The 27,185-nt window shown below is 40.2% G+C and overlaps 1 protein-coding gene across 2 annotated transcripts in view; it reads left to right on the top strand.

Moving 5' to 3' along the window:
* The window catches only part of EXOC4 (exocyst complex component 4), a 421,757-nt gene that overhangs the window by 36,518 nt on the left and 358,054 nt on the right, over positions 1–27,185 (top strand). For both annotated transcript variants that reach the window (XM_072857159.1, XM_072857168.1), the window contains exons 4-5: positions 14,872–15,056; positions 17,241–17,350. In XM_072857159.1, coding sequence (XP_072713260.1) covers positions 14,872–15,056; positions 17,241–17,350 — 295 coding nt within the window. The remainder of the gene's footprint in view (positions 1–14,871; positions 15,057–17,240; positions 17,351–27,185) is intronic.

The raw sequence follows: 27,185 nt of genomic DNA, 5'->3' as shown, positions 1-27,185 counted from the left end.
TATCCCTAGGATAGGAGTGAGGATAACTGCTATTTCCAGTTGAAATTCTTTTTATTAGGAGGACACCAAGAAGGAGGAACGAAGGTGGAAAGAAGGAAGTATGGAGCCCTCTGACTAGTCTTCACTGAAGTTTAACTTCACACTTCCTTGTGTTGCAGAGCTAGGAACTGATGTGTATATGTGTTTTACTCATGAGCACATCCTTCTCCTTTAGCCTGCCTGTCTTTGTCCCAAGAAATACAAAGCTGAAGTGCCAGTAATTTGTTTCTCAAGAAATAGGCTAGGGAACGCTCCAACACCTACTTTTCTTTCTTTTTCAATGTTAAGGACTTCTATTTCAGTTTCCTTATGTCAGGGAAAGAAGAATCTATGTCTTCTGCTCTGCTTTCTGAAGTGAATAATAGCATCAGGCTTTTCTCAGAGCTGACCGCTTTCTTACTGCAAATTTGCATTGTTGCCAGTTTGTTCAGTTTCTAGAGTCGAGCTAGTGGCTGTTATTGTTGTTGCATTCAATTAAATGTAGTTGGCGCGGCATCCAGCTGTACAGGAGAGGAGATTGGTTTGCAGGTAAATCAGGTCATTTTCAGTTGTGCTGATGCAGCATAGTTAAAGCATACTGAGTTCACCACCGGCATCCTTATGATGCATTAAATGTGTTTTTGCTCAGCTCCATAGATTGTAAGAACTGTATTGGGTTAACTTTTTGAAGAGCATTACTTTGTTGTGAAATCTAACCTTTTATATCAGGAACATACTGGTCTAAACTAGAGCTGCTGACCAGCTCCGTTGTCAGCATGCCAAAGTATTTTACAAAAAAGTGTTTGTTTTTTTTAACTGCAGGGCTTTACAACACAACTGGGCTACTTAGTGGGTGAGAACACAGTCAGAAGCTGATGACATTTTAATAAGTGGAAATGCTGTGCAAAAATGAACATAAAGCTACTGAGCCAGCCAGAAGGGAGAGGTGGCATAGGAAAAGGAAATAGAGGGGAGACTAAGCATGGGTAAAGATATTTTGGAGAACAGTGTATGAGGACAAGGAACCTCACTTGCTGTGGGAAGTGGGAATCAAACAAAGAGAAAATATTGAAATGTTTTCTCAGGAGCAAAGAGAGGATATTGCTCTGTGTGTGTACACACGTGCATATTTGGCCTCTTCTTGCTCATCCCGTAATGAATGTGTCCTACTCGATAAGTGTCCCCTGCCTTTCTATGCACTTCATGTTAATCCTCTACAAAGGCATTTGGAGCGATTAACATCTTCCCAGAAATCACTGGATGTTTGTAGCCCTGGGAACAGTTGTTGAGAGTTTTCATTTTCGTTACTTGAATGTAGCTGCTACCTGTGGCTTTCCTCAGTATAGTGCGAGGAGAGTCTTTCAATTAGAAGTACCGTGTAGTGAGCAGACTTCTTAGACTATAAGTATAAGTGAAATAACGAAATAAAAAATTGCAATGCTGTTCTCGGTATGTGTTTTATTTACTGTCTGCCTTTCAGCTGGAACAATGAAAATCAGGAAAAACAGTCCTTCATTTTGTTTCTGTGTTTCTTACTGCAGAGCTGGGATTCAGGTACTGCTGTGAAACAGTTTTGTATTTTGGAATTAATGCCGTAAATGGAAATAAGAGACCTTTTGGAATTCTGTAGAAATGCTTTTATTACAAAATTTAAATTTTGGCCCTGCTTGAAATTCTCTACCTTCTGAATTATAAAAATAGTAATATTTTCCCAATAGTTCTTGCCTTGAAGTCTTTCCCCAGCTGACATTGTGTCTTGTCATTGTTGACCTTCTTGATTACAAGGAAGCCTTTTAGAAAACAGAATTGAGAAGGTGACATCTCAAGGATTGTATCTCATTTCAGATTATCTACTGAGGTGTATGAGTGTTGATGCTGAAAGGAACTGTTTTGTATCAGGTTTTAATGATTGGCAAACCTCGTGATTTCTGTTAGCTGTTTGGTTGAGGTACGGGTGAGAAAGAAGGCAGCTTTGTTTTTATTAAGTTGATGCGTGCATAGGATATGTTCTACTGATTCACACATAAGCATGGAAATCATGAGCTTTCTTCTGTCTGCTGCTCATTCATTTAAAATACTGTACCTTTACTCAGATGCTAGGATTTATTAGTATTATTTGTCCGCCTTCAAGGAGCATTGTAAAGCTTAAGTAATTAAGTTTGGTAGAATACTTCTAAATTCCTTGTATGAGACGCATTGGTGCTATGTTTTGTTAGAAAATTTTCACCTCTTTTCTGTATCTTTCTGTTTTTTTTTTTTTCTTTTTTTCCTCTTTAAATTCTGTTTTCTGATCTTTTTTTTTTTTAAGCAAACTTGCTAGGCTAGGTTTAAAGACATTAGAACGTGGAGAGTTTCTTTCCCTTTGAAACATTTTATCATTTTTTCCCTCAGTATACTTATCAATAACTTTATCTCATTCTTTTTATCCTGTAATTTCCATTATCTGAGGCAGTCTATTGCATTAAACTGTTAGTGCCTAATACTGCTTCATTTGCATTGACACGTGCTTGACCTCAGCTCCTCTGCTCTTAGTTAATGCACCAACAAGCATTGATACCTCTCTAGAGTATTATCGTGTGGCTGTTAGCTCTACTAATAACAACCATTCATTTAAGCCGATGAAAGTTTATTAAATAAGAAAACATGCTGTAACGAAGGTGGAGAAGAGGTGTCTAGCATCTTTTTATGGTGAAAGTAAGCTGCAGCTTACGTGACAGACATTGCCCGTAATAAAGGGAGAGGTGTCTGTAACGTTATGACGTACGCTTTTGGGAATGGGCATTTCTGAACATTAAATTTAATCCTTCCTGGTTATAGTGTGGATGCAGTGATGAGGAGTTCTTTGCTCAAGGCAATTGCTCCCGCCATGTAATGATGCATCCTTTCTTGGGAGTGCCCTCGTAACAGCTTGAGAGTTTTGTGGTTTGGTTTACATTTGCATCCTTTTCAACTCATAAACCTGGTAGTATTTCATACCTTCAGGTTAATATTTCTTTTGCCATTGATGTTGTTTGTAATTTTTATTATTAAGGTATGCTGTGGACTATATTCTGTGAGACATTTACACTTTTATCACTTTATCTTTGAATACAGCGGATGTTTTTCCGGTAATCACTGGTCTTTCCATGAATTCTTTTTTAAACTCTGGATTGTACAGACATAATTCTGCCCATAGTAAAATATTGGAACAAACACCAAGATAAATTGTTGAAGATAGATTGGGTTATGAGACAATATAAAATACTCTAGATAAATCTGACTGCATTTTTGAAATGCAACTTTAAAGCTAGAGAATGGTGGGTGAAAAGGTGTAATAAATTTAGTTTTTAGTAAAGCATTTAAAACATCTGCGGTGATCTTAGCCCAGATGTTTCCCACTGAAGTAAACTGAATTATGTCTCGTAAAGTTGGCATAATGCTACCAAGTAACTTTCAAAATGGTTTGATAGAAGAAACATTGTCATTTAGACCTAGAGGAAGACTTACGCTGAACAGCTCCTAAATGAAGATGTAGGGACAGTGTGCGTGTTTGAGAAGGAGGCAATGGTTGTCTTGCACTGCAGTTTAATATTACCTTTTGTGAATTTATGAATTCTGTAATTAAAAAAAGTTAGTAAATTAAGAGGTGAAGAGCTAATTGAAAGCAGTTAAAGATTCCTTTAATAACCAAGAGATGGGACACAGGGAATATAAAAGACCTGAAATGTCATCATGAAGACAGCAAGAGAATCAATTTGGGAAACTGCAGGTTTGCATTAAAAGGAAAATCCTGATGTTTTACTTTAATGCATTAGGACCCCATTGTTTTAGACATCATTTATACAGAGAGAAGACTTGGGACAGAGAAAAAACATACTTTTAATGGCAGTTAAGACTAAATAAGGATGCATTAAATCAGAGACAAAAAAGTATGGAAATGAAAAGTGGAAGGAAAAGCCTTTTTTATTATTTTTGCTGCCTTCAGAATACCTACAGCTGTATTGCTAGTCCATGACAGTGCTCCAGTGAGATTTAATATAGATGTCTGTTCAAGGTCAGACCAAAGGTGGTCTTAGGCCAATACTGTATCTGATGCAGAGGATGCTTAGAAGGGGGAGTAAGGACAGAGCAAGCAATAGCAATCTTTTTCCAAAACACTCTCCGAGCTTCCAGCACTTGGCAATATGCAGCTTTTGACAGAAAAGCTGGTGTCTTTTTGTGTTGAGTAGCACTCAATAGCTGTTTCTTCCTTGAATTTGTCCCAGTCGCTTTTTGCACCAATTTAAACTTTTGGCTTCAACGCTGTCCTTTGGCAGTGAGTTCTGTAGCTGAGCTGTCTGACGTGCTTCTTGTAGATGGTACTGAATCTTTGATTTGCTGATTTCATCTTATTGCCCAGGAGCTACTGAGGATTTGAGGCACACAACTATCACAGGTACTGGGGCAATACATGTCTCATTTCCATCGAGTTGTCACTCTAATGGAAAAAGTCTCGGGCAATTCTGTGATGCCAGTAGATACTCTGACTTTCCCATTTCAGGGAAGTCATTTGACCATGCTGTTGTTGAAATTGCTCATGTGTTGTGTTAAAGTCAAGTAAGCAGTCGGATAATCCTCTCTTGTGGTTTTTAGCCACTCTGTTCCTTGAGCACTGCTTTCGGTTTCAGCACTTTATTACTAGAAAGACATTGATGAATTACAGCGAGTGGAGGAGGAAGTAGAATGATTGATGGGTGACAGGACTAAGGCAAATTCGAAAGAATTAAATTTATGTAGCTGGAGTAAAGGACAGCAAGTGAGGAACATAATTTTATAAATATTTTAAAGTTTGTAGAGGAAAACAAGTTAGGTTGGGTCATTGCCATTTAAACACTGAAGAAAAAGGACATTTGCACTTTGCGTTAATGTGTTTATAACAGGTTTGTTTTGATGTTTTCATAAAGTAGGAGCAGTAGTCTTAGCAGCAGGAGATCTAAAAGTAACTTTTGTAAAATGTAACATAATCAAGGCAGTACTATAGTGGTAGGGAAATGGCTGTCTCATCTAATAGACCTCCTCCGTCCTTGTAACTGATAACATTGAAATTTCCTTTTGGGGGGGGGGAAAAAAAGGTAAGACTAGATGGGATGATTGATTTAGAAAGGAAAATTGTGGAGTTCAGCGTGCTGGAATTTGATTCTCTGGAAAACACTCTTCTGCTCTGTTAAGGCATTAAAAAAGAATTGTGTTACTCCTTAGCCTTCATATATACTTTCTTACTGTTGGGCACCGTGCCATGTGCCGGCTGCTTGTTGCCTCCTTTTGTAGACGTGGTTGCATTTCAGTAATGTTGATGACTGCGCTGGTGGGAATCTTAATATAAGGTGCTACGTTTAAGAGAAAACAAACCCCACAAACAAAAAGTAACCCTTTTACCCTGTTCCTATATGTACATTTTCCCTGTCCTTCCCCCATCAAATAAGCTTACGCTGACTACTTATCTCAGGATGAGCTGTTTTCTTGCAACGTGAGCACTTTTTGTGTGTGTGTAGCTCGAAATCTTTCAAACTAATCTTTCAAACTTCTCCCCCTTTCTGCTTCAGTCATCTGCATCAGTCTCCCCCTTTCTGCATCATTTGGTCAGCAAATCCTTTTATCTCAAGAAGGGGAGTGACCTCAGCTATTTCCAAAATATTGCAAAGGAATCATCTTCTTTAGTCCTCAGTCTTTTATAGCAATTTGTTTGCTTTTAGCTTGTTAATTCTTACAAGGCGGTTTAAAGGTGAACGAAATTGGTAGCAATTTCTTTCATCATCTTAATATCCAGTATGTTAATCAACACTCAGTACTGTTCATCATCAGCGTTTTACAGCTACTCATTAATCCTCACATCCTGTGTACCTTTTCTCCTTTTCCTGTTTTTAAGGGGAAGGAGGCAGTGACAGTCAGGAATAGCTATCTCTGATCTGTGTGCTTTTCATATTTTCCATGCTTTTTAGCTAAAGGCTCCCTGCTTTAGGACCATCTGGCTGTTCTTTAAGTTCAGGGTCATCTTAGCTAGCTTGTGTTCACTAGTTTGTCCTGATACCAATTCACACTATGCTGTACACTGGCCTGTGGCAGTTTGGTAGCACACAATTCCCAATCTTTGGATTTCTTAAGTGTAGCTTGGGTGCAAGTTTTCCATGTGTCCCGTTATTTGGATGTCCCACCCTCAAAGGCAGTAACTTTTCAGCTTCATCTTGATTCACCTTGCAACCAAAATAGTGAATGCATTTACAGATGAAATACAAGTCTTACTTGATAAGACTTACGTCAGGCTTCTAATTAAAAAATATAAATGCAATTTTAAAGCAGGCTTAATCAGTTTCTCATTATGTGTTTCCAGCAGTGGAGGCTCAAAGTACTCAACAGTCTTCTGCTTTCTGGATGTTAGACCCTTCTACAAGGATGATGAAGGGTCTGGAGCATCTGTCCTATGAGGAAAGGCTGAGAGAGCTGGGCCTGTTCAGCCTGGAGAAGAGAAGGCTCAAGGGAGGATCTTACCACTGTGTATAAATACCTGCAGGGAGGGTGCAAAGAGGATGGAGCCAGGCTCTGTTCAGTGGTGCCCAGGGACAGGACCAGAGGCCATGGGCACAATCTGAAACACAGGAGGTTCCCTCTGAATGTCAGGAAATGCCTTTTGACTGTGAGGGTGACCGAGCACTGGCACAGGTTGTCCAGGGAGGTTGTGGCATCTCCATCCTTGGAGATATTCAGAAGTTATCTGGACACGGTCGTGGGCAGCTGGCTGTGGGTGGCCCTGCTTGAGCGGGAGGGTTGGACCAGATGACCTCCAGAGGTCCCTGCCAACCTCAACCATCTGCGATACTGTGATTCTCTCCATTATCCATGGAAAATGTGGGAATTTTGCAGGCAAAACAGCCTCTTTGGGAACTCTTGCTTAATTTACTGCTAGTTAACACAAACTTCTGATCAGTGATTTGGGTTTTGAGGTGGAGGAAAAAGAGAACACAATCAAAAAAACACTTAAGTAAACTTGTTTTCTCACTCTTCTCCAGGTGCAATTTAAGTCCAACACCTTTACTCCCCTCCCTTTTCTCAACTTATTTTTCCATGGCTTATGCTCAATCTGTCGCAGTTCCTCTGATGAGATGATGGGTGGCACAGAAAGGTGGTGTCATCTGTACGCGTTTCTTTCTGCTACTCTGCTTCGTACTGGTTTCCTGTGCAGCACTTTGGTTCTTCAGGTTTTCCTCTGCTACACTTCTCCTCAGAGTGCCTGCTCCAACGTGGGTCACTCACAAACTGCAGTCCCTTTGAGGGTGTCCCTGCTCCAGCATGGGTCACCCCCATGCCACAGTCCCTCAGAGGGGTCCCCCTCCAAGAATGTGTTTCCAGCTGCTTGCAGTTGCTGGTTTGTTTAGATATGGTGGAACAGGGGTGCCACATGCCACCCCAAACCAAAATGACCCACTGGAAAATTCCTTACCATGTGTAATTCAGCATTCTTTAGATACAGTTACGGTGTTAGAAGGTTGGAGGATCAGTTCTCTAATGCATTGTCTGTTCTTAAATTTATCATGTGTTGAATTCTTTGAATAGACACCATCATTTGTAGGTATTCTGCCTTTTTGCCCAGTGCAAAATCCCAACAGCTGGAGTGTGAGTACCTTCCTGTTTCTTAAGCGAACTTTTCAGGTTAGATCCTTTTCGCATGCAGGTCAGGTGTAAATTGAATTTAGTGAACTGCTTGTTTAGATCTGGCTACACACCTATAAGCTACTTTTTTTGTCATTTTCCTTTCCTGTACCTTTTGAAAGTGAGTTCCTTGTAAAAGCAGTAGATCAATTCTCCTCCTTTTAAATGTCAGCATTGTCTTTATTCATCCAGCAAGGCAGCTGAAACCTTCTAGGTTGCTGCTATTTATTTGCTGTTTTATTCAGAGGGTTCAGCTTTTTTTCCTTTTGTCATACTGCATTTGTGCATGACTTGACTTTTTTTTCTTTCAAATTGTGACCTACCACATTGTTTTCTTTTAACCTTTCTCAGTTGTTTGTTCATATTTTCGTATCTGTTGTCTGAACTCAGAATAGGCTGGTATCCCAGGCGGAAAGCATTTAGTTTTCTAGTTTGAACAACCATTATTCTGGTTTTTTTGCCCTGAAGAAGCACCTACTTGAGGGCTTTCATTTTATCTCTGCTCATAGACTTCCAGGATTGTGGAGGTCTAGAATTAAAAAAAAAAAAAAATTCCTCTCTTTTCACATCTATTTTACAATGCTTTTTGGAAAACTAAAATACTCTTGAAAAACCTGTTAAGGGAATATGTAGGTTTAACTGCAAGCAGATAGGAAAACTTTGGCCAAAGTCAGGAAAGAAAGAAGAATTTTAACAAATATCTTGCTAGTACTTAGGTTCTAGTTTGTTGTAAAATGCTAAATTGAAACCTTCCAAATTGGATGTTGTGGTAGGCAAATGTTTAGCTACATTTTCTTTTTAAGGTAATTAAGCCTTACTATAAACTGACTGTGACCTTTAAACAAGCTGCATAATGGTTCTGATGCCATGGTTCTTTTCTATAAACTTGCGATTTTTAGCTCATACAAAGCAGAGCTCTTTTTTCAGGCTTATTTCATTGTATTGTAGGTAATAATAAGTACAATAATAAGTAGATATAGATAAGTAGGTTTTAACATCAGAAATAACTGTCAGATTATCTAACCCAAATTCTATGTAATCCAGGCCAATATCCTTATTATTATTTGACTAAATACAGTTATTTTGTATTTATTTAAGTATGATTTTCAATGGGAGAGGTAGACATCTTTCAGAGTTAAAAAACAAAAAGAAAAAAAAAAGGGTGGTGGTAAGGATTACCTACGATTTCTTTTGGTACTATTTGCTCATGATAAATCAGCTTTTTAAAGAAGAATAACAAGATGTTTGCCTGTTGATTCACCTTCCAGCTGTTTTCTCTTGCTGTAGCTCCTCTCTGCACCCCAACCTCTGCCAGAAGAAAAATGTTGGGGTACTCTCTTACCTATACTTATCTTTGTGTCCAGGTACTCAAACACTATGCCGTTATCTAACCCCAACCTCCCACCCTCAGGAAAAAAAAATAAAAATCACTTATTAATTTCCATTTAGCTAAGCCAGGCGGGTGTAAGAAAGAGGCTTGAAGGACCCTCAGGTGCTTTTTCCGGACCCTTGAACCACTTGTAGTTCTCTTCTGTACATCTAATTTTCAGGTTCTCTGAAAAAGGCTGCTTTTGCATTATCAGTCTTAACCAGAGTCTTGTAGTGATAACTCTTCCCCTCTATATACAATTCTACATCTATTAGTCCTTTTGTTAGTATGAATAGCACACAGTAGGTCATAAGAGTATTAAAAACCAGGTAACTACTTGGGAAATCTAGTCTAAGCTGAGGGGAGAAAATCTAATTAAATGTGATACTGTTGCATGTTTTATAGCATCTTTAATCTTCATTATCCAACACGCTTACCGCAGCAAGAATAAGGAATAAAAAGCAGGGGTGGTGTATTAATTGCACCCTCAGTTTAGTGTATGTGCAGGATGGCAATGACTTAGGGAAAACAAGGTTCGGTTCCCTCGCAGACTTTTTGGATTGCACAGTACTGTGCCGGATCACATTGTGTCTCAGTATTTGGATGTCCCACTCCTGCATTTGCAGGATCATAGCCAAGATCAAGGCAAGTCCAGTTTTGGGGGCCCCTCTACAAGGAGGGTACACACCTTTTCTTATATAGGAAAGGAGGCATACGGGAGCGGGTCCAGTGGAGAGCCCTCAGGGTGGCGGGGGTTAGAAGCACACAACGTATAAGAAGATGCTGCAGTAATTTGGTTTGTTCAGCCTGCAGAAAAGAGGGATTTTTTGGCTGTCTGTGACCATCTAAAAGAATTAGAGGAAAAATGGAGCCAGGCTGCCTCTCGGAACAAATGGGAGGCAACCATCAACAATTTCTGTGGGAGAAACTGGCTGGACATAAGGAGAAAATTCTTCCCCATGAGAGGAGTTCAACACCAGGAGCAAGAGACCAGAGAGACTGCGAAGCTCCATGCTTGCAGATTTTCAAACCTTCACTGGAGGCCATGATCTAACGTTGAAGGTAGCCCTGCCTTGAACTGGGGGTTGGACTGGAAACCTCCGGAGGTTCCTTCCAAGCTGGATCAGTATATTATTCTAGCAATGCTATGAATGCTGATTCCTGACTTGCAGAATTCTTTGACTTGCTCTGACAGAAAATGTTGAAGTCTGTGCTTGGTGCTGTTACGCATCAGTGTTTACTCAGTGACCGCAGCGTGCTTCTGAGCTACGGCAATTATTTCTCAACCTAGTGTATGGGGACTGTGCAGTTGTGCATTTGAGATCACTCTTCGGTAGGTGTGGATAGCCTTTGGCCTCGCCGCTATCCTTAATGGCAGGTGCCATATAAGATGGCTCAAATACCTCTTAATTTTGATGTACAACAAGCTCTGTAAAGCAGAGATGAATGGTGGAAAATAACAACCAGAGAAGCTGGGTTGTTCTAGCAATGGACAAGAGGATGGTTTATACTATTTTTCTAAATCTAGAGTTGTTTAATTTCCCAGCACTGCTGCTTTTAGAAATGAGCGTTTAAAACACTGCCTGGTGAACTGAAAAAAAAATCCAACACTTGCTATAATGTACTGAAAATATTAAAACCGATATGGAAATGTTGTAGCTTTTCTGTCCTTAATTGTTCAAAGTAATAAAATTAAAATCCTAATAAGCGATACAAATAATTAGAAGTGAAGGGCTTCTGTGTGGCTGAGGACTCTAGATAACTTTGTAATAAATGAGTGGAAAAATAATAGATACAATTTAAATATAAAATCCCTGTTTTTTTAAAGTTTAGTATTCAAGAGGGAGACAGACAGTTGCCTTTTAAAATGTGAAAAGCTTTTTATGTTTAGGAATGGTGCTAGCAATATAAATACATTCAACCCCCAACACTTGAGTTTCTTTCTAGAATGTACCTTTTTCTTGATTTGTTCTTTATACCCTAAGCAGAGGAGCGGCATTTGCAGTAAAAAACAGAAATGCAAAAATATGGGGTTTTCTCCTAAATTAAGGTTCTCTAACTGGAGGAATCACTACTAACTTGAGGAACAGCAATACTTTTTTGCAGAGCAGTATTTGTGGTGTACTCTGACCTGTTACTGCTTTGTGCAGCCTGTCTCCCACTCATCTATCTCCTTTTGCATATCAGGGTTTGAAATGAGAAAAGGTTAAGAACAACTAGTTGAAATGATATGCCCAAGTTGAGTGATGAGTTGATGACACAACAGTAAATAAATCTCTATGATCTTCAAAGTTGAAAGTATTTTTATCATACATTTGGGTCTCTTGCATAATACAAGTGATGGTGTGTTACTAGCTGAGTGGGGGCATAAAATTCTGGTCTTGATCTAAACTTTGCCAATGACAGACGTAGTCCCCGTTGTGAATTCAGTTTAAAAAGTCTTATTTCTTTCTAGTCTTTCTCTCAGTGCTCACCTTATTTTTCTGGGCTGCACGTGGCATTGGCTGTGCTCTCGGCTGACCCACCATGGTGATTTTCCAAGTCCCTTTGTAACCTCACTGTTTCTCAAGGTAGTTGACCATCTTGTTAACATGGCCCGGATGGATACTCAGACTTTATTTAAAGCTGATTGTAAACTACTTCTGCTTGTGTTTCCAAGTAGTCAACAGAGCTGTCGTCATTATTACTGCTCTTCCTATTCACTTGCTGCTTCCCTTTCTTTTCCATCCATCTCTGTAACTGTTTATCTCCCTGCTTCTGGAGAGCAAAGCCTTTGTGATGGCAGTGTGGTTATTTGCTGAAAAAGAGTTTTAAGAACTGATCTTTCCCAGGATAGTAGGGTGAAACACAAGCTTGTCAAGGTTTTTCTTGTAACAGTTCCATTGTTAGATCTATCTGTAGTGTATTTTTGATTTTGTGCATTCTTTGTAGACATCTTTGCATCATTTTAGTTGCTTATGCTACTGCTCTGTGGTAGGTTATCCAGCACACAGATTAGACAAATGTTTTAAATCTCGTATTTTGTATTCTGAAATATAATCTGGGGTGCTGCTTTATAGCTTGCTTGTTGCCAGGACTTAAACCATCTTTCCGTAAGTACAACAACAGAAGGGAAAAATGTTTGTTTTCTTTTTTTTTTTTTTTTAACATAATGTTTATGCCTGTTGCCACCTAAACCAATTGGAGACTTTACCTTGACTTCCATGAACTTGGATTGAGCCTGTAGTTACTTTCCAGGCCCAAACTGTTCAGAACATTAAGCTTTTATCTGCCTTGATAATTGGCGTTAAGGGGAAATGAAATAATGGAAAAGAAAAGAGTGGTTAAGTGAGGCTTTACTGGAGTGGGGCCGCCTTAAGTTAAAAGGCTCCAAGTGTGCATAACATTGAAACTTGCCTGTGTTATTTACCTGTAAAGTTCAATCACTGGGAAAGTGGCATTTATCAAGGACGTAACTTCCAGCTTGTCTGACTGCAAATATGAAGTGTCAGAAATGCCACCAAAAAAACCAAGCGGCTTTTTCCAGAAGAAGAAGATTCAGTGCATAACAATATGGGGGTTTTGGGGTGGGTTTTTTTTTTTTTAAGTACAATAAATGAGTGACTGTTCCCTTTGTTTCTCAAAAGCCGTGTTTGAGAGCTGTATGTTGGTCTTGACAATTAGTTTTGAGAATAACTTTTTAGGAACTGAGAAGATAAAAATAGAGCCAAATGATCTAAGTGGAAAGCTTTAACTTTTTGTTGCTTGTGTTTTAGATAATACTTTTCCTGGATGTTGTGGAACCTTTTTAATGTCACTTTCCTGCTTGCTTTCAGTTCTTCCCTCGCTGCATTTTCATCTCTCAGCTTCTCAGTTTGACAAATGTTGTTCCTGATCATGTTCTTGCTTTGGTGAAATTGCTGACAGCTTTCAGGGCAGTGATGAATGCCTGCAACTCCCCTGAAGTGACGGGGGGGGGGAGTTAAAGCGCCTTTGGAGTTGGGAGATTTGGGGTGCATCTCTACCTGCCAAAGGAAGAAGATAAAAATTAGCACTTAAACTTCTGCCAAAGGTTTCCAAGCTGCGTCTGCATGCCTGCTGAGCCTTCTCTATTTGTATGTACTCTGGCATGTCAGCTTGTTGCGGAGAAGCAAATTTGGTTTTTTGCTTCATTTGTGGTGTGGTTTTGTGATATGTTATGGCCAAACTTCCGTAACTGTTCACAAATAGATACTGGGAAGAAAGAGGATGGGTAGTGCTTTGTGTCAAGTGATAGGAAGCCCGTAGCTGCTGTTGAAATTGCAGCGTTGGTGGGCTTAGGAGGAGCCTGTGCAGTCCTCTCTGATTAATACTGTGACACAAAGTCTTTCTCAAGACTGAGCTCTCTCCTAAAGACTGGCAGCAAGTGCACGCTCTCATCATCCATGCAGAGAAAAGAATTTCATAGTTAGGGACTTCTTGGCAAAATTTTTCAGGAGGAAGGAGAAAGTGTAGCTTCCTCTTAGAAACTGCTCTTAATTTAAAAAGCCTGACTGCCCCAAAGCTATTGCAGGGTCATTCTTGACTTGGAGGCAAGCAAAGTAATACATTGTTGATAGATGTTCTTTCAGCATAGTTAATATTTACTGGTATTAAGGGACCAGACCTTAGCTTGGCTGTCTACTTACTGTACCTCCTTGCTTTTCATTTTTAATGTTTAGCTGACAGGTTTGCTATAAACTTAGATCCTGAAGTGCAAGCAAATGTCTTATTTCACTAATAGTATCTTCAGTTATTAGGGAATGATTTTTTTTTTCCTTTTTAAATTTTAAATCTCTGTATGCAAAATGTGCTATTTCTAGTTTCTTACATCATCAGCACTGAGATTTGGGAAACTGCAGAGGGATACCATTATTATTATTATTATCCTAGTAACTGTGGAAGTGCTCTGTTAAATAGGTAGGAAAACAAGTAAAGTGGGAGAGATGCAAATTGATAGTATTGCTTTTATGCACTGATTTGTCATTCCTGGTGGCTTTTGTCCATGGTTGTTTTTAGGATATAAATGGGAATTAGGTTCCTCGGTCTAGGGCCCACTGGATGTCAGCTGGTCACTATTGAAGTACATCAGCAGAGAAATGTTACCTGTGGCCTGTTTTATGTTACTGCATGTCTAGATCCCTGCCTGGTACTCCATTGCTTGTATAAAGTTGTTTTCCTTAATTTGAGCCTTAATAATCGAGTATCAAAAAACCTCACACTCTTTAGAGTTCAAAAGTACCTTTGAGCTAGCAATAGCTTTCATTAATCTGATGTTTATTTAAATTGTGTAGTTACATGACACATACATGACGTGTAGGCTAGAAGATGAGGCCTCCTAAGCTTTTTCAGCTATGTCATGACATCACTTTAGCCAAATAAAATTTAAGCCATTTTCTCCCCGTTTATGGAATTGGGAATTATGTTTTGTTGGTGTTTCTGTAATGAAAAGAATAAAGACAATCAAACATCATTGTCAGTATCTTTTTCTAACACTTTTCTATTTGATAATACTCTTATTTTGTGATAAACCGTGCTTTGATTTTTGTTTAATGAACTGTGTTTTAACTAACTTGTTTTATACATATGCTCAAAATATTTGAAGACTGCTCATTACATCTGAGTAGTTTGGATATTGGACCCTTTTTATATATTGAATTTTCTTGTAGGAACAGAAATAAAGAAATGCTACTTAAACCTTTTCTGCTTTAAAAGGGTTTATGGATAGAATCACCATGGTATTTGGACACTCCCCTAATCAAAGGGGAAAGTCCTGAGAGATGAATGAATTGACCTTTAAAAGTTGTCACGTGTTCTCCTTCCAGGTGTCAGCGGTGGACTCCTTGGAGGGTCCCCTTCTTCAGGTGGAGGGATTGAGTGATCTGAGGCTGGAGCTCCACAGTAAGAAGATGAACATGCACTTAGTCCTGATAGATGAATTACACCGTCATCTTTACATCAAATCAACTAACCGAGTAGGACAAGGCAACAAGGAGAAAGGGAGAATAAGGTGGGTTTGGTGTGATGCTAACTGAGGGCAACAGGTCTGGGAGGGAAGAGGACAACGTTTTTCCTTTCATAAGTAGAAGCTTTCTTGGGAGAGTGCCATCAACTTACACCTCAACCTTTCGTTTTTGGCAAGCAAATTTCTCACGCTTATGGCTGTGGAGAGCAGAAAAACGCCGAATATGTTGATGCACCTTCGAGCCTGTGAACAGTCTGTTCTCATTCTTTCACTTTTGCTTAGTGATTCTGTTGGTTTTTTGCTGCTTCCCACAGAATTATGATGAGGTCAGTTCCTTTTAGCATCCTTTTCCTTCTCTGATGCATATACCTTTCCTACAAATGTCATGATCATGAGGCTCAGGTCAGGCAAAGGGAAGAACACAGGGGAAAAATTGCTCATCTTTTCTAGCAAACGTCCAAGGTTTAAAAGACTTCCAGCTAACCGTAAGGTTACTAGCTTGAGGCTGCAATATGGAAGTGTCTGAGCAGTGTCTTGGCTGGGTTGTGTTTCTAAGGTGTTTTAAAGATGTTGAAACTTCTTACCTGGTTGGTGCCTCTCATCAGTGGAAGTTCAGCTTAGGTATAGGTGCCTGGCTTTTTTTTCCTAATTTTGCGAATTCTAAGTTTGAGGACAATAGAGTTGTTGGGAGGGAAGGAAGAAAAGCTAGTGGCTAGAAAAGAGAGACACAGTATTGGAAGATAACTTTTGTAGAGTAGGAGAGGTAATAAACAGGGGTGGGGAGCAAAAGGGGAGTCAGCATGTGCTAAAGATGCAGAGAAAAGATAAATTAGCGTTTTATTATGAGAAGGAATAAAAAATGCTTACCAAAAATAAGAGGAGAGAGACTAACTTACATTAAATGAATTTGTGAAATAAAGGATTGATTGAAGTTGAAATTGCTAGGAAGGAGGATTGCTAGCAAGTCATCAGTCTCTTCCTTACTCATCTTGTTAATTAAAAACAGGCACAAAGCTTTGGTGCACCCAGACTATGCAACTGCTAATTAACTGCGGTTTTGTACGACTGCTACAGGGACCCTTATCTTTTTCTCGTTTTCTATCTTTTTTCACATTCCCTGTTGCACATCATTGATATTTGATAACATGAACTCTTGCATCAAGGACAGTCTTGTTGCTTTGTTTTAGTGTGCTGCCCTAGACTGGCTGTTGCCCAGGATGCAATAATGTTTATAATTATTTCTTGTATTGGTTTTAAGTGTGTTCTACGTAACATTGCTAAGCTGGAAAGCTAATCCCTGTAAGTATGGTATTGTAGGTGTATAGCGAGTATAGGTGGTTCTTAAGTAGGATAGTAAGCTTAGCCCTTGTCTTTGCAGGTTTCTATAAGCATTTTGACCTTTAAGGGAACATACTGAACTCCATTATAGGAGCCTTCTCCACTCTTTTCTCTTAAAAATGATTTCTTGTTTGCGTTCCCCTGCCACATGCCTTTCATTATGCAGCTGGGGCAGCATGACACATTTTTGGCAAATAATACTATGTGAATTTATTATGAAAATGACCAAGTTGAAAGTCTTTCCTTTCTGAGTAAGAAGGTTCATTTGGAGAGAGATGCGTGTAGGTGTTCACAGAACCTGAATTTGAAGGGGAGGAAAAGGGGTGGAGGTTTCTAGCGGGACCTAGAAAACCTTGAAGGATTAAGTAGTTGACAGAAGCCATGGAAATGGGAGCATCTCTTCTCCTCACTATGTAGTTTTCCAGAAAGGTCTTAACAATTCCATGTTAATTTATCATCATGCTAGCAGTAGTTAATTGTGCTGGAGGTGAATGTGCCTCTTTGGAAATAATCACGTGCTATGGCAATTCCAACGTGCCTGTGTCCTGATCGTGTTGCTGCGACCAGTCAGACAAGTCTAGTCTAGAGTGCTACTAAATTCAGAGACGCCTTGGGATCCCAAATTTTGTCTTTGATATGCCAGTGTTCCCTCATCATTGCTTTTTTGGGTTTTTCCCTTTTCACTGAAATGTGTATATATACACACCCACTCGTATTCATCTGTGGACTTGTGCTTTAAGTTAGCTTTTGTAAACCTCTTGTATCAAAACTGTGTGTTATGTATATCTATTGCTTAGGCTTACAAGTTTAAGAAATAAATGGATTATTTGTTGTGAACTAAGATTGTAAATAATAGTAAACTGTTTGCTTTAATTCTTTCCCCTCACGCAGTTCACTTGTGAAAGATGTCCCTCCTGTACCTCTTCTGGATGTTACTAACTTGTCTACACCTCGAAAGTTCCTTGAAACTTCCCAGTTCAGTACTCCTGGAAGCTCCAGCAGTGAGTATTTAAGTCACATGCATTCCTCACAGAATTAATTTGTAGATCTTCAGATGATTTTACAGGAGTAGTAGTAGGCATATCATCCCCTCTTCATGGATGGCTGCTGGTGGGAAGTCCTGAGACAACAGGTTAGGAAGTGGTTTGTGGAGTGTCATGAAATGAGTGAGTGGGCAGAACTTGGCCATATCTGCATTTTTCTTTTGGCAAATAATCCTTAACACCGCTGCCCCCCCCTCCCCCATCAGCTTCAATTAAATACACTTAGGTTTCTGTGCCTGTTCTGATCTTGATCATGTTCTAGATATCTTGGGCAGAAAAGATATTTACAGTCAGTTCAGTTTGCATAGAGGTCTCCTCTACGTTATTTAATGTAGGCCGGCAGGCATGTGTGGATGTTGCAGAAGTTTTTTGCTGTGTTGGAGCCAAAAGGTCAAAGCTTTTCCTTGTGGGAACTTTGTAACTTTGACTAAAGGTCTGTCTGTACACAGGAATAATCTGGTGGTGATCTTTGTATACCTGTTACTAGAACAAACACTGAGCAAAACACTCAGTTTCACTGGTGCTTTTGAATGAGCCTTTGAAAGTGCTGCACTGATGGGGAATTAATCCTGGTATTGTTTCAGTGGTTTAATAAGTGGGGTTGCCCTTGTTTAACAAATGCATAAAATGAGTAATACGGAAGTGACCCACATCTCTCCCCTCCTTCCTTTCAAAACTTGACTGTTTCAGTATTCCTCAAATGCAGAGAATCTTCCCTTCGCTTCTCATCCTTATTAATTCTTTTGGCCTTATTTGTGTGTTCTTGTTTCTGTTTTTTCTTGTCATGCTTGCCTCCTAGACGCTTTCATTTGATCATTCTTATCTTTTGCTCTTGTAGGGGTTTTTGTTATTTAGCCCCGCTCCTGTAGGGTTGGCTGGTCTCTCAGAGCCTGAGACTATGTTTCTACATAGTGGAGGTTTGTCAGGAGTCACTTGTGACATGCCAAGGCAAACTTGCAGAGCTGGAAACTGCAGCTTGGTCATGGAAACCTGGAAGAGAAGTGTGAAAATTCCAGGGGAAAACAAATCTGAAGAATTCCTGTTCTTTTCCCCTGTGATCAGTGAGAAGTTCAGTTCAGTTTCTTGCTAAAGATCACATGATTTTGGGGAGCTGAAGAAATAAACCACAAAAAACTGAATCCCAGTCTCACCACTGTAAATGTTAATCTACTTCCTTTTCAGTGAGTTAGTTGTATAGTGTCTGCCATTGTTTTCCACCTAAAATATTAGTCCTCTGTATAGTAAGAAAAAAAACAAGTCTGAAGTTATGGAGCTGATGGTGATCTCCCATTATGCCTTATGGTGGGGAATAGACAGCAGGAGGTGCACCTACTGAAGAATGGAAATCCTATCCTTCTTTCAGTACCTTTAGTGTCTTCCTTAGTTGTTTTTTCATTGCTAGTGTAATACGAACCTTAAATATGCTCTGAAAAGAATTTTGTTGACACTTGTCACCTTTGAAGACTTACAGAGCCTAGCCAATTATCGTTGCATCTGCTGAGATTGGTAAGAGGTTTGTTATTATCCAAAGCTGGGCAAGAAGTTGTGGTGTTTTGTTTTTTTTTTCTTTTTCCCTCCCCAGCTGTAGCCAGCTGTAAACCTGTTTGTAAAGATAAAAGCATTTTTAATATTCATGATGGACTACTGCAATTCTGTCTGTAAAGGAAAGTCCCAAGGCATACTGCTTTTTCAGAGCTCAGGGCTTGATGAGCACTGACCCTAGTGTTCCCATTTATGTGCTGCCCTTTTCCTTGAACAGAGTCTAGTTCAAGTTTACTGCGCTGACTTTCAGTGGATAGTTTTTGTACCGAACTGACTGTGATCATCCATGACAGTCTTGCCCACCGTGATTATGACTTTATATGATAACAAGGTTACATAGGAATAAACAGTGTCATCCTGTACATAGACTCACAGTTGTTGGTTACAGAAGTCTTCTGAGGAGCAGAACCAAAAATAACCAACTTCAGTTTTGAGGTAACAAAACCGCTTATCTTGCTGCAGTTGGAACCAAATCTAAATTCCAGATTTTGATAAAACTTCTCCAAAATGAATTGAAAGTAAGCCTGGGTTATCCGTCTGATGGGGATGTTTATAAACTTTCTGAAGATACCTTCTACAAAGCATGAGTGATGTGCGTTATGTAAGATAGAAAGGTAGATGAACATGTGAAGGATGCCCCTTCTGTAAGGAAGGAGCAAAGTCCAAGATACTTAGTTTGATCCCATTTATTGGCAGAGATGAGGCCAAGACTCTTTTCCACCATCTTTTACTTAGAATAGGACACGGGACCCCTATTTAATGTATTGGCTCCAGTTAGAATAGGGAGATCTGGGGTTTGCTTACCTGGGCCATTCAGACATTTCTTCTTATACAAGTAGTGAGACTATGTTTTCAAATAAAAAAGGTTGTGGGTTTGGTTGTTTGTCGGTTTTTTTGGTGGTTCCCTCCACAGTATACCAGGCAATGTTTGCATGTGTAAGAAGAGAAAAAGGGGGGTTATTAATTACCTGTGATGGCAGAAGAAGACGTGGTACTAGCATTCCTAGAGCATAGCTAGATAAGTGTTTTCTGACTCATTTGAGACTTCTGAGAATCACTAAGTTCTATTTTTTATTTGCTCGATGCAGTGTTGATGGTGTTTAAAATCACTTGTCCTAACATGCCTTGATAAACAGTTATTTCATACCGTGTTTGAATGAAGGTTCTAGGCTACAAGCAACAGGTAAGAACCACAGCAGTGGTCTCTATCAACAAAGCAGTTTGTGAACATAAAACAGCATCGCTCCTTTTACTCCAAATGCCTGAAAACAAAGGCTCTGATGGCTTAATCCTCAACTCTAGTAAATCGGTATAGGTCAGTTGAGAATCTGCCTTAAAAATTATTGTTTCTGCAGATCAGTTCTTGCTCTTCGTGCCCAGTGCACCAGAGAATGTCTTACCTGGCTCCTCGTTACATTCCGTATCATTCAGTGAAGTGCTGGGCAAGTGTCCCTCAGACTGGGAAAGATGTCGATTGTAATAGAAAACATTTGATCAGCATAACGTATGCATATGGTTTTGCTTCAAGTGCACAATGTACTTATGTATATTTTTTCCACATAATTTTATTTAAAAGTAGCCTTTTCCAGGACTGCGGAACTACCAGAGAATTTAAAACTTATGTGTATGCATAATGAAAGCTGTTTCTGCCTTTAGTCATTTAAGTTCTTTGGCTTTTTATTGATGAAACAAAGTGGCCGTGCATATTAATGCATGTCATTATAAAGCACTGACTCATTCAATCCATCTCAGCAAAGATGCCAAAATTTTGAGTCCTTTCTGCATTCACTTCCCAAAGGAGATGTTACCTTGTGCTGTAGAATCTTTATAAGGAAATTAAAGCTGTTCCTGCCGCACTTAAAATAAACAAAACCTTCAGTAATGTTCACCTGAGGATTGTAGATATGGCAGTTCACCAGTAACATTTTCCCTTCATGCCAGTTCAGAGAAATAAATTAACTTTTTTAAATTATATTTCTCTGCTTGAACCTTCTGTACTCTGAAGAGTATTTATGAAGGTTCCTGCATTGCCAGGCTCTTCCTGGAACTATAAAATGTGCTCACCCAGCACATAGCAAACCCGAGAGCGCCCTTTCCTGAAAAATTCCTGAGAGTACTTTTTAGAAATTGGACAAAGATGAGCTGAGCTGGTGACAGTTGATATTGTTATTGATGGCGCATGTGATTTTTATGCTGGACAGGTAACATACTTCAGCGACACGTAATTCTCAGCTCTAAGGGAAAAATGTAGCTTCTAGATCCAAGCAGCATGGTGGCTTCTAAGGTCAAGTCTAGTTACTGCTCCTGGCTCTGTTTCTTCAAGAACGCAAGTACTTCTGTGTCAGTGAAAACATTTGGAGACCTGTGAACTTGGCCCTGCAAAATACCTGCAGGAGCCAGAGCTTTAGAGTCCAACCTTAAAGGTGGCTCTAAAAATGCCATTGTGGCGTTCTCTGTTTGTTGTCACAGTTGCTTCCACTTCAAACATGCTCAACAAATACATAAAAGATATTTTTTTCCTATTAACCTCACCTGAGGATCTGACACCAGCTGGGTGATTTTTCTATATCATTTGTACTAAAAATTAAATGTTCCCCTCACTGAACCAGAGTTTTCCTGTTTTAGCTGTTTTGCATTTGCACAAACCCAACTGAAGACTTGATCAGAAGGTGATGGGAAAATCCAGCAGTGAGTCTGATTCTCTCCCGCTATCATTGCAGCGCTGCACAAAAAGCAGAGTTTGTCCTTATCTCCCGGTAAATTTTTGCGCCTGGAATGTTTAAGAGGAAGTCTGTTCCTGCGGTTTAAGAAGGGTTTGCAACTACACAATAAACACGAAAGCCTATGAAGGAACTTCTTGTGCATCTGTTTTTGCAGGATCATGATTTCTGTCACTGATCCTCGCTAATGGTTCGTGTTCTGACTTGATGCTAAGCACTGATGTGTGTAATCTGCGTGTGTGTTCGGGGAAGGGAATGGAAAATCGAGGACATTTTAGATGCTTGTGATGACAGCCAAAAGGGTAACGCTTAGTCACTCTTCCTGTATAATTTAATTAGTTGTTCTTATACGTGGTCCCAACATGAGATATTTGACTACCATGCACTTATTTTTTTATTTGGAGACTCAGTTTTAATGCTTGTGTGTATTAGGAGGATTTTGAGCGTGGCTTACAGAGTTACTTTGTACAGTTTTCTGAGAATGAAATGTTGTTACAATGGATTTGAAAGAGTGGCCTTGTCAAATTAAAATGCCTCTGTTATTGAAAGACTAACATCCTTAAAACTATAGATGGAACTGTGTGAACAACAGTTTTGGAAAGAGTAGATTTGCCTTGAGGCTTTGAGGTTATTGATCTCTGAGACCTATTTTCTTCTGGGCTTGGTAGTAAGGCAGAGAAGAAAATGACCAAAATTTTTAAAGGACCCATTTCTAAAGTAACGGTCCATTTGTTGCTCATTGTCTCCATGCATGGGTCAGAACAAGGATTCAGGACCAGAAATTAGCAGGTGACGTTTCTTCAAATCTTAAATTATGCCTTTGGGGCACTATAAACTTGCATCCTTTTCTCTAAAAGGATTGAAGGCAGAAAGGGTATAATCAGAAAGGACATAAATCATGGAAAATAGTACATTAAATTTTACTAGTTGCCCATAAAAGCACACAGCTAATGAAATCTTCTGTAATGAGTAGCAGCAAATTTTGACCATTCATTGGAATGAAAAAACAAGACCCAAGAGCCTTTTCTTTAGCTGCTTTGCTTAAATGAGTTATCAACATTGGCTTTTCTGGGGATCAGACTGGAGCAATTAAAATGCCTCTTGCAGCAGGTTTCTTTCTTGTGAAACGGCAGAACTATACAAATGAGGGTATCATCATTTGGAACAGATGTTTTTATAGGGCATCGTCAAACCAGGGAGCCATCAGGGAAGTTTCCACCTTTGTAACTATGGAGGTGATGAATCAATGATGTGCATGATTCAACTTTCTAGTGATATAAATTGAGGGTAGAATTTTGACTGCTTGAACACGGAGTCGTGCGTTTTCAGATGCACCACTTGAGTGATGAAAAATTTTTGAAAATGGCTGTGTGTTTCATTAGAGAATGTGGCAAAATCATCACTCCTTTAGGTTGTTGTCTTGGGAGGCTTTTGAGAAACCATATTTAAATGTTCTGCTTCATAAGCAGTTTTCAGAGATCATTAGAACAAGAAAATCATCAGGAATAGTCAGCAAGGCTTCACCAAGGGGAATTCATGCTTGACCAACTTGATAAACTTCTGTGATGAAGTGACTGGCCTGGTAGATGAGAGGAGAGCAGTGAATATTATCTACCTGCTCTTCAGTAAGGCCTTTGACACTGTCTTCCGTAAGATCCCAATAGAGAAATGGTTGATGTACAGGCTGGATGAACAGAGAAGTGGATCAAAAACTGACTGAATGGCTGGGTGTAGAGGGTGGTGATCAGTGGCACAAAGTCTCTTTGGAGGCCGGTAACTAGCAGTCTACCCCAGGGTACACCTGGGGGTCCTACTGGGTTCAGTCCTGCTCAACATCTTAATTACTGATCTGGATGTTGGGGCCAAGTGTACCCTCAGCAAGTTTGCAGATGACACCAAACTGGGAGGACTGGCCGGTATGCCAGAGGGTCATGCTGCCATCCAGAGGGACCTGGACAGGCTGGAGAAATGGACTGACGGGAACCTGATGAAGCTCAACCAGAGGAATTGCAAAGTCCTGCTCCTGGAGAGGAACAACCCCAGGCACGGGAACATGCTGGGGGTCACCAAGCTGGAAAGCAGCTTGGCAGAAAAGGACCTGGGGGTCCTGGTGGGCATCAAGTTGAACATGAGCAGCCAGCACAGTGCCCTTGCTGCAAAGAAGGCTGAAGGTATCTTGGGCTGCATTAGACAAAGTATTGCCAGCAGGTCAAGGGAGGTGATCCTTCTCCTCCACTCAGCACTGGTGAGGCCACACCTGGAGTGCTGGGTCCGGTGCTGGGCTCCCCAGTGTGAGAGAGAGATGGACACACTGGAGAGAGTCCAGCAAAGGTCCATGAAGATGATGAAAGGTCTGGAGCATCTGTCGTATGAGGAAAGGCTGAGAGAGCTGGGCCTGTTCAGCCTGGAGAAGAGAAGGCTCAAGGGAGGATCTTACCACTGTGTATAAATACCTGCAGGGAGGGTGCAAAGAGGATGGAGCCAGGCTCTGTTCAGTGGTGCCCAGGGACAGGACCAGAGGCCATGGGCACAATCTGAAACACAGGAGGTTCCCTCTGAATGTCAGGAAATGCCTTTTGACTGTGAGGGTGACCGAGCACTGGCACAGGTTGTCCAGGGAGGTTGTGGCATCTCCATCCTTGGAGATATTCAGAAGTTATCTGGACACGGTCGTGGGCAGCTGGCTGTGGGTGGCCCTGCTTGAGCGGGAGGGTTGGACCAGGCGACCTCCAGAGGTCCCTGCCAACCTCAACCATTCTGTGTGATTCAGTGTTTTGGTGTCATCTTTGAATGGAATTAAACCATGAAAACCACTTGAAATCATTAAGTGATACTGAAATTTAGGTTTCCAAAGAGGAGTTTAGCTAAAAACTTTTCAAGCTATATGTCAAACTGACCTGCAGAAGCCTCGATCAGACTTCACGCAATCTGGTATTTCTATTGGTTTGCATGGGGCTGTGTACAAGAGTTGATAGCTGAGATGGGACAACCAAGCAGTATGTTGAGGCTGTTTTTTAGCGTAAAACTGCACATTGAAGTTTAAAGGCTTCATTATGGTGGAGAAAGGCAAATGTAATAATTTAAACTTTAAAACATTCATTCACTGACATCACATTTCACTTGTTATACTCTCAAGGAGGGTGGAGAAATTTACTTCTTGGTATTACTGAAGAAATCGTATGGAATTCTTCTTTGGTGTTTTCTACGTGTATTATTTTTGAATACAGTGAAGCTGTTTTTAATTAAAAAATAGGACTTCTTTTTCCCTTCGTTTCTCTTTGAATCACAATGGAGAAGAGACTAATCAAATCAAATCTGAATAGCAGACCCACAATTTAGAATAATTTGTAAAAATAATTGTTGCAAACATCCTTAGGATAATTTAATTTTTCATGGCTTCTCTATGTCAAGCAAGTGCTTATGGCGTGAACGATGGTCTTACCCCTTTAAAGGGACGCATGTTTTACAGAAGCATTTCAGGTAGAAACTGGTGGATGTAGAAAGCTCGGAATAGGTTCTGACAGTCTTGTGCTTTTGTCTTGATACGGATGAATAACAAAGTCATTCATATTCTCAGTTTAAGAGTAAATAGAGCCGCAGCTTTCAGTTCTGAGAGCTGATCTGTAGGGACATCTTCCTTCACCCATGGAGCTCCTCTGCTCACAGAGAATAGCATGTGGGATTGCAATTTTAAAGGTGAACTTCTTTACAAACGCCTGTCTGCTTTGATGCCTTTTTCGAAGAGGTAGGGGACAGGAGGGGCTCATTCCTGGGCCAAAGCTTTGTGGTCAAATAACCCCTTGATGACATTAAATGGCAGAAGAGGGTGTTTGAAGTGGGGAAGACACAGGAAAAGAAGAACATCTTCAGTTGCCTGGGGTTGGTATCTTGTCAGATCTTACAGATAAATGGGCCCCCAAAGCTACCCAGGATACCTGTTTAATAGGCAGAATGTGCAGGAAACATGGTCCCTACTGTTTTATCAAAAGACCAGATCTAACAAAACTTATATACCAGTGTGTTGCTACTAGATATTGAACTATTCACTTTGCTGTTGTTTGTAAGAGATGTAAATCAATGTCCTGGCTATTTGAGGGTGTTCAAAATTGGTTTGCTCTTTTGAAAATGGAGGAGCGTTCATCTTCGTGTGCTGGCAGAGTTCTCAGCGAGATTGCTGCCTTTGGTCCCCTTAAATGCTGTCCTCACATTTGGATACAGCAGTATTTCCTCCCTCTTGGGTTTTCATTGTGTGATATTAAGAATAATTTACAGTCTGCTTACAAAGGGGCTGCAGCATAATGATGGGGACCTGTCCTCTAAAAGGTTGCTTAGGCTGTGAAATCTTTGCATTGAACTCGGAGGAACAAGATATTTGGGGTTTTTTAAAAACAATAAGTTAAAACCTTTCTTCCTCTAGTATTTCCAGTGCTGTCTTTTCCACAGCTCTTGTTCCAAAGAGCTAATTTTCTGTTTTTGTGCCTGGCATGCTGTGGTTTTTTGAGAATAACAAGTAGCATTAACAAAGTGGGTAGACCATGTATGCAGCGCACAAAGTGCTTTGCAGCCTCGTGGGTTGAAAGGTGTGCAATAGATGAGAGCTACGGGCAGAAATATGTGTGCATTCGGTTGTTAATTTCTAGTAGGTATTATTGCTTATACGTGTTTGAAGTATCTCCTATATTATCCTTTTTTGTTGTTGTTGTTTTAAATTCAATATATTCTGTGTGTTTCTAGGTGTTTGGCTAAGCTAACCCCGTAACTTGCCCAAATTACAACTTTAAATAGACTTTAACGTGAAAAAAAGTGTGTGAGAGAGAGTAAAAAGGCACTATTTGATCCCCCTGATGTTGATTACCTAAAACCTGATGTCATTCTCCATTGTGACGTGTGATGACCTCACAGGATCCATTCTCACCTCGCTCTTACCTGGCAGTGGTGCTGGTGCTCTGGGTTGAATGCAAGAGCGCGTGAACGGTGAGTTTGGTTTGAGCTGGAGGTGCCGTGTTTGGGATTACACTGACGGAAAGGAACAATCTCTGCTGCGGAGGTTGGTGTAAGCTGACAGTGAAACAAGTGTTATCTTTTTGTCATGATGCTGTTTATAAAGTGGCACCGTACGGGCTCTTTGGGACATTGTTTTCTTGATCTTGTGCTAACTTACGCCGTGCTGATGCTCTTCTGTTCAGCGTGTCATAGCTTTAGACAGCTACAGGGCTGCATGCTACTTGTGACATGCCATTTTTCATTTCTGCCGTGTCATTTAAATCCTTCTAGTGGATCTCTTGACATTTATTCAGGTTCTTGTATAAGTTTTGGTTTAAGTAAAAAAAAAAATCTGTTCAGCAATAGAAACCATGGGAGTCATCTGTCGTCCAACAGCCGTTATCGGAGTTCAGTACCAGTAAGATTAAACAGCCGTTAGGTTTTAATTTCTCCGCAAGGGTATGGTATGGTGGATGGCATAGATTCAACCGTATACTTTAGTGCCGTTTGTCCATGCACTGCCACTCCGGCTGTTAACAAGCCACATG

Source organism: Ciconia boyciana, chromosome 1 (assembly GCF_034638445.1).
Source record: "Ciconia boyciana chromosome 1, ASM3463844v1, whole genome shotgun sequence".
In the NCBI taxonomy this organism is placed as follows: Eukaryota; Metazoa; Chordata; class Aves; order Ciconiiformes; family Ciconiidae; genus Ciconia; species Ciconia boyciana.
Note: the sequence above shows the minus strand (reverse complement) of the source record. Positions and strands in the feature narration are given on the sequence as shown.